At 54.4% G+C, this 7,893-nt stretch overlaps 1 protein-coding gene across 1 annotated transcript; it reads left to right on the top strand.

The window, feature by feature from the left end:
- The first annotated feature begins 1,677 nt into the window (after positions 1 to 1,677).
- LOC122546303 (poly [ADP-ribose] polymerase 2-like) lies at positions 1,678 to 7,458 on the top strand. Its single transcript, XM_043685066.1, has 3 exons — positions 1,678 to 1,906; positions 3,748 to 3,886; positions 7,203 to 7,458. Exons 1-3 carry the CDS (start codon positions 1,693 to 1,695, stop codon positions 7,291 to 7,293), a joined length of 444 nt encoding a protein of 147 aa, XP_043541001.1. The 5' UTR covers positions 1,678 to 1,692; the 3' UTR covers positions 7,294 to 7,458.
- Positions 7,459 to 7,893: the final 435 nt, after the last annotated feature.

Below are 7,893 nucleotides of genomic sequence, written 5' to 3'. Positions count from 1 at the left end.
CCCCACCAGTGCTGTACCCCAGTGTTATACAGTGACAGCCCTGTCCCCCACCAGTACTGTACCCCGGTGTTATACAGTGACAGACCTGTCCCCGCCAGTACTGTACCCCACTGTTATACACTGACAGACCTGTCCCCACCGGTACTGTACCCCAGTGTTATACAGTGACAGACCGGTCCCCACCGGTAATGTACCCCAGTGTTATACAGTGACAGACCTGTCCCCACCAGTACTGTACCTCAATGTTTTGCTGGTGTGGGAGGGTTCAAGACTGGGCGGCAAACTTTTAACATTCAAGGGACAGCAGACACATTGGAACACCACACCCCCTGCAATTCCTCCCCCCCCACCCTCCCCGCTCCAAGCCACTCCCTGTCCCGACTCGGAAACATATCGGCCGTTCCTTGCTGTGTCAGCATCCTGGGATTGGGGCATTGTGGGTCTACCCCACTGCACTGGACTGCAGCGGTTCCAGAAGGTGACTTACCCCCCCGCCTTCTCAAGGGTGGGGGAAACTAAGGACAGACAACGCAGAGGGTAGAAGACAGAAGCCAGCACGGAGTAGTTTGAAATGGTAGCAGAAACATCAGGAAGAGGGTGGAGGGATTGGAGACGGCACAGGAAAAGACTTAACAAGAATGAATCTAGAGATAAGAGACCTGTACATGATGTTGATACACACCTTGGGATACTGCATTAAGTTTAGATTACATTACAGTGTGGAAACAGGCCCTTCGGCCCAACAAGTGTGCACTAACCCGCCGAAGCGTAACCCACCCATACCCCTACACTTACCCCTTACCTGACCCTACGGGCAATTTAGCATGGCCAATTCACCTGACCTGCACATCTTTGGACTGTGGGAGGAAACCGGAGCACCCGGAGGAAACCCACGCAGACACGGGGAGAATGTGCAAACTCCACACAGTCACCGGAGGCGGGAAATGAACCCGGGTCTCTGGCGCTGAGAGGCAGCAGTGCTAACCACTGTGCCACCGTGCCGCCCTCGCAAGTTCAAGTCTCCCTGCTATAGGAAGGATGTTGTGAAACCTGAAAGGATTTGCAAGGATGTTGCCAGGGTTTGAAGAGTTTGAGCTACAGGGAGAGGCTGAACGGCTGGGTCTGTTTTCCCCGGAGCGTCGGAGGCTGAGGGGGTGATCATATAGAGGTTTATAAAATCATGAGGGGGCATCGATAGGATAAATAGACAAGGTCTTTTCCCTGGGGTGGAAGAGGTGAGGGGGAAAGGTTTAAAAAGGACTTGAGGCACAACTTTTTCACACACAGGGTGGCGCGTGTATGGAATGAGCTGCCAGAGGAAGGGGTGCAGGCTGGTACAATGACAGCATTTGGAAGACATCTGGTTGGGGACAGGAATAGGAAAGGTTTAGAGGGATATGGGCCAAGCGCTGGCAAACGGGACTAGATTGGGTTGGGATATCTGGCATGGACGAGTTGGACCGAAGGGTCTGTTTCAGTGCTGTACATCTCCATGACTCTACAAATTGAACATGTATCTGAAGATATTTGCAATGCCGCAGAGGGAGGAGATCCGAGGGCACTAGGGGGAGATGAGCCGCTGTTGTAGGAAGCTGGACTGGGAGCAGCTGACCAAATGGCTTCCTCCAGTGCAGTGACCATGACGCGACGCTGACCTTCAGTCACGGGTTTGGAAGAAAGCAGATATTGTCAATGGGTCACGCTCACGCGCAGCGGGCTCACCCCACTGACCTGTTGGTTCCCATGTTACAGCAGAGCACCAAGGTAGGACAGACGGAGAAGGTCCCCAAGTTGGAGTCAAAGCTAGACCATCGTGTGCAGGAGCTGGTTGAGCTGATTTGCAACATCAAGGCCATGGAGGAGATGGTGGTCCAGATGAAATATGATACCAAGAAGGCTCCACTGGGTAAGAATACGGACTGGACTCTCAATGTATGATGTTTGGGTCACTTGTGACTGGGTGAAGACGGGCTGGGTTCACTGGAGGTTCTTTACAACGAGGGATGCAGTCCCACCCCACTCTCACTCCCACTCCCAGTCCCATCCCAATCCCAATGGACCCCAAATCCCCCCTTCCCATTCACTCCCATTGGACACAATCCCAATGGACCCCAAACCCCATTCCCATTCACTCCCATTGGACACAATCCCAATGGACCCCAAACCTCCTTCCCATTCACTCCCATTGGACACAATCCCAATGGACCTGATCCAACTTTCAGTCGAGGATGTAAATTCTGAGAAGGTTTGTAATGCATCATCGTACGATCCCACCGTGAGCGCCCCCCAGCAAGAGTGTAACTCTGGCCTTGAGGGTCCTTGTCTTCTCACGACATCATTCGGCCCGTACGTCAGCCCCATGGGGGGGGGGAATCAGCGACGTCCTCCCCTCGTTTCTCTGCAGCTCTACCCCCAAGATGGGCGTTGGGTTAATAACTCACCATGAAGGACCACTGCCACGGCACCTCAGCGCCCTCCAATTCCACCGGCTCAAACGTTCTGCGCCACCTGTGGAGCGAGGGTAACCGGGGCAACGCCGGCGTCTGACCGAGTCAGGAGAGAGCCTGAGTGAAGGCTGGCTGCCGCTGAAAAACGGGTCACCGAGCGTTGACGATCCTGAGATGTCGCATTGGCTACTCAGGGCCGGAGATGATGGGAAGCAAGGTCAGGAGTAGGCCATCTGACCCACTCCCACCATTCACAATCACCCGCTTTCCCACCCCTCGATAAATCGTTCCCGACCTTCAGCGACCCCCGCCCAGCCCCTTGGGTGAGAGAATTCCAAAGGTCCCCCAACCCTCCGAGGGTACGCAATTCTCTCCATTGCACGTGGAACACAGTAGAGTGAAGGGTACATGGGTCAGCCTGAGCATCGAGGGGCCGAGGGGCCTGAACTGTGCTGCACTGTTCTCTCTTCTATATTCTGTGTTGCCCTCCTGAGTGATCAGACCTCCCGCCCACCGAGACTGTCTCCCTCGGCCCCATCTACTTCTGTTTACTCCCGGCCACGCGGGCGCACTCACAGAGCCACACAGCACGGACACAGGCCCTTCGGCCCAACCTGTCTGTGCCGACCCAGATATCCCTAACCTAATCTCGTCCCGTTCGCCAGCACTTGGCCCTTATCCCTCCAAACCCTTCCTATCCCTGTCCCCATCCACTTTTTAAATGCTGTCATCGTACCAGCCCCCACCACTTCCTCTGGCAGCTCGTTCCACACACGCACCACCCTCTGCGTGAAAAAAGTTATCCCTCGGGTCCCTTTCCCCTCTCGCCCTAAACCTATGTCCCTCGGGTTCTGGACTCCCCCACCCCAGGGGGAAAAGACCTTGTCTATTTATCGTATCCATGCCCCTCATGGTTTTATAAACCTCTGTAAGATCACCCCTCAGCCGCCGACGCTCCAGGGAAAACAGCCCCAGCCTATTCAACCTCTCCCTGCAGCTCCAACGTCCTTGTAAATCTTTTCTGAACCCTTTCACAACATCCTTCCTGTAGCAGGGAGAGACCAGAACTGCATGCAATATTCCAAAAGTGGCCCTAACCAACGTCCTGTCCAGCCGCAACATGACCTCCCAACTCCTGTACTCCGTACTCTGACCAATAAAGGAAAGCATACCAAACGCCTCCTCCTCCGCCCAGTCTACCCTGCGAGTCCACTTCCGATCAATGAATTCTAGAGAGAAGGCCGGTCCGATTTACTCAACTCGTGTGACCGCTCACCCTGTTGGTGTCTCCCTCTGTCAGGTAAACTGACTGCGGCCCAGATTAAAGCTGGCTACCTCTCCCTGCAGAAGATTGAGGACTGTATTAACCGGAAGGTGAGCGGGAAGGCCCTGGTGGAGGCCTGCAACGAGTTCTACACCAGGATACCGCACGACTTCGGGTAAGAGCAGGGCAGAGCCTGCGAGATGTCGGTTCCGGCCACTCCTGTGGGCGTTCCTCCACTGAAGGAAGCCCCCAATCCCTTCAACCTGTCCCTGGGAATGTGGGTGTCATGTGCAGAGGGCTGGTGCTTGTATACCGATCGGGTGGGGGTACAGAGGTCAAAGCCGCTGCCCCACGGTGCACGGGATCTGGGTTCAGTTCAACCCTCGGGTGGCCATCTGTGTGCAGTTGGCACATTGTCTTCTTCTGGAGCCTCCGGTTTCCACCCACAATCCAAATTGTACAGGTTAGGGTGGATTGGCCGTGCTAAATTACCCATAGTGCCCAGGGATGTGCAGGTGAGGGTGGATTGGCCGTGCTAAATTACCCATAGGCCCCAGGGATGTGCAGGTTAGGGTGGATTGGCCGTGCTAAATTACCCATAGGGCCCAGGGATGTGCAGGTTAGGGTGGATTGGCCAACCTAAATTACCCATAGTGCCCAGGGATGTGCAGGTTAGGGTGGAATGGCCATCCTAAATTACCCATAGTCCCCAGGGATGTGCAGGTTAGGGTGGATTGGCCGTGCTAAATTACCCATAGTCCCCAGGGACGTGCAGGTTAGGGTGGATTGGCCGTGCTAAATTACCCATAGTGCCCAGGGATGTGCAGGTTCGGGTGGATTGGCCGTGCTAAATTACCCATAGTGCCCAAGGATGTGTAGGTTAGGGTGGATTGGCCGTGCTAAATTACCCATAGTCCACAGGGATGTGCAGGTTCGGGTGGATTGGCCGTGCTAAATTACCCATAGTGCCCAGGGATGTGCAGGTTAGGGTGGATTGACCGTGCTTTATTGGCCATGCTAAATTACCCATAGTGCCCAGGGATGTGCAGGTTAGGGTGGATTGGCCGTGCTAAATTACCCATAGTGCCCAGGGACGTGCAGGATAGGGTGGATTGGCCGTGATAAATTACCCATAGTGCCCAGGGACGTGCAGGTTAGGGTGGATTGGCTGTGCTAAATTACCCATAGTCCCCAGGGACGTGCAGGTTAGGGTGGATTGGCCGTGCTAAATTACCCATAGTGCCCAGGGATGTGCAGTTTAGGGTGGATTGGCCATGCTAATAAACCCATAGTGCCCAGGGATGTGCAGGTTAGGGTGGATTGGCCGTGCTAAATTACCCATAACGCCCAGGGATGTGCAGGTTAGGGTGGATTGCCCGTGCTAAATTACCCATAGTGCCCAGGGATGTACAGGTTGGGGTGGATTGGATGTGCTAAATTACCCATAGTGCCCAGGGACGTGCAGGTGAGGGTGGATTGGCCGTGCTAAATTACCCATAGTGCCCAGGGATGTGCAGGTTCGGGTGGATTGGCCGTGCTAAATTACCCATAGTGCCCAGGGATGTGCAGGTTAGGGTGGATTGGCTGGGCGGCATTACCCATAGTGCCCAGGGATGTGCCGGTAAGGGTGGATTGGCCGTGCTAAATTACCAATAGTGCCCAGGGATGTGCAGGTTAGGGTGGATTGGCCGTGCTAAATTACCCATAGTGCCCAGGGATGTGCAGGTTAGGGTGGATTGGCCATGCTAAGTTACCAATAGTGCCCAGGGATGTGCAGGTTAGGGTGGATTGGCCATGCTAAATGACCCATAGTGCCCAGGGATGTGCAGGTTAGGGTGGATTGGTCGTGCTAAATTACCCATAGTGCCCAGGGATGTGCAGGTTAGGGTGGATTGGCCATCCTAAATTATCCATAGTGCCCAGGGATGTGCAGGTTCGGGTGGAATGGCCATCCTAAATTACCCATAGTGCCCCGGGATGTGCAGGTTAGGGTGGATTAGCTGTGCTAGATTACCCATAGTGCCCAGGGATGTACAGGTCAGGGTGGATTGGCCATCCTAAATTACCCATAGTGCCCAGGGATGTGTAGGTTAGGGTGGATTGCCCGTGCTAAATTACCAATAGTGCCCAGGGATGTGCAGGTTAGGGTGGATTGGCCGTGCTAAATTACCCATAATGCCCAGGGATGTGCTGGTTAGGGTGGATTGGCCGTGCTAAATTACCCATAGTCCCCAGGGATGTGCAGGTTCGGGTGGATTGGCCATGCTAAATTACCCATAGTGCCCTGGGATGTGCAGGTTAGGGTGGATTGGCCGTGCTAAATTACCAATAGTGCCCAGCGATGTGCAGGTTAGGGTGGATTGGCCATCCTAAATTACCCATAGTGCCCAGGGATGTGCAGGTTAGGGTGGTTTGGCCATCCTAAATTACCCATAGTGCCCAGGGATGTGCAGGTTAGGGTGGATTGGCTATGCTAATAAACCCATAGTGCCCAGGGATGTACAGGTTAGGATGGATTGGCTGTGCTAAATTACCCATAGTGCCCAGGGATGTGTGGTTAGGGTGGATTGGCCGTGCTAAATTACCCATAGTGCCCGGGGATGTGCAGGTTAGGGTGGATTGGCCGTGCTAAATTCTCCATCGTGCACAGGGATGTGCAGGTTAGGGTGGATTGGTCGTGCTAACTTACCCATTGTGCTCAGGGATGTGCAGGTTAGGGTGGATTGGTCGTGCTAAATTACCCCATAGTGCCCAGGAATGTGCAGTTTATGGTGGATTGGCCGTACGACATTTCCCATAATGTTCAGGGAGTTTTCGGTTCGGTGCTTGAGCTCTAGGGAATGCAGGGTTACAGGTATCAGGTCAGGGGATGAGCCTGGGTGGGATGCTCTTCCAAAGTGTCGGCGTGGACATGTTGGGCCGAATGGCCTGTTCCCCCCGCTGTGTCGGGATTCTGTGGTTTTCCACCTTAACGGATTCGAGGCACAGTTTCCAAGCCACCCCCCTCAAAGCACGCGCACGTCATCTGAGCTCGGAGGCCGTGGGGTGCCGAGCCCCCAAAATTCACTGTGTTTGACGAGCGGCTGTTGGGCCATTAAACAATATCGTCTCTCTCCGTCGCTTCTGAAACGTTTTGCCGAAAATATGGGGACCGCCACCGTGCGCTGGTAGTGCGGGGGTAACAGAACAGGAGTGTCAAAGCATCCCCTCACTCTCGGGAACGGCGAAAGAAAAGGTGTCAGAGAGAAAAAAAAATGTTTTTCTCCCACAGCCACTCCCTTGTTTTTCTCGTGAACAGCAGACAATCCCCAGTTCTTTTGACCTCTTGTGTTCAAAAACTTCATCTGGTTCATCGTTTGCACTCTCGCTGATGAACCTTCCACAGTTCCCACTTCCCGTGTGTCAAATGGCTGCGTGTTAGTCTCAGTGATGTTACCGCCACAGGCACCGTCCCTCCTGTTGACCTGCGTGTTCCGCGTTCTTCCCAAAAGGCTGAAGACACCTCCTTTGATCAGGACCAAGAAGGAACTGCAGGAGAAAGTGGGACTGCTGGAGGTAACTTGCACCCCTTTCCGGTTGTGAGATGAGAGTCAGAGAGATGGACAGCGCGGAACCTTCGGCCCAACCCGTCCGTGCCGACCCTGATATCCCTGACCCAATCCAGTCCCCGTTTGCCAGCGCTTGGCCCCTATCCCTTCAATCCCTTCCTATCCCTGTCCCCATCCACCTTTTCAATGCTGTCATTGTACCAGCCTCCACCCCTTCCTCTGGCAGCTCATTCCACACACGCACCACCCTCTGGGTGAGAAAGTTACCCCTCAGCTCCCTTTCCCCCTCTCACCCTTAACCTACGCCCCTCCAGTTCTGGACTCCCCCTGCCCCGGGGAGGGGGGAAAGACCTTGCCTATTTACCCCTATCCACGCCCCCTCAATATTTTATAAACCAGGTCACCCCCTCAGCCTCCGTCGCTCCGGGGGAAAACAGCCCCAGCCTGTTCAGCCTCTCCCTCTAACTCAAACCCTCCTTGTAAATCTTTTCTGAACCCTTTCACAACATCCTTACCGACGGGGAGGGAGACCAGAATTGCACGCGACATGACCTCCCGACTCCTGTACTCACTGACCGATAAAGGAAAGCAAACCAAACGCCTCCTTCGCTGTCGGAGACAGTAAGGACTGCGG

Source organism: Chiloscyllium plagiosum, unplaced genomic scaffold, assembly GCF_004010195.1.
Source record: "Chiloscyllium plagiosum isolate BGI_BamShark_2017 unplaced genomic scaffold, ASM401019v2 scaf_4123, whole genome shotgun sequence".
Taxonomy (NCBI): Eukaryota; Metazoa; Chordata; class Chondrichthyes; order Orectolobiformes; family Hemiscylliidae; genus Chiloscyllium; species Chiloscyllium plagiosum.
Note: the sequence above shows the minus strand (reverse complement) of the source record. Positions and strands in the feature narration are given on the sequence as shown.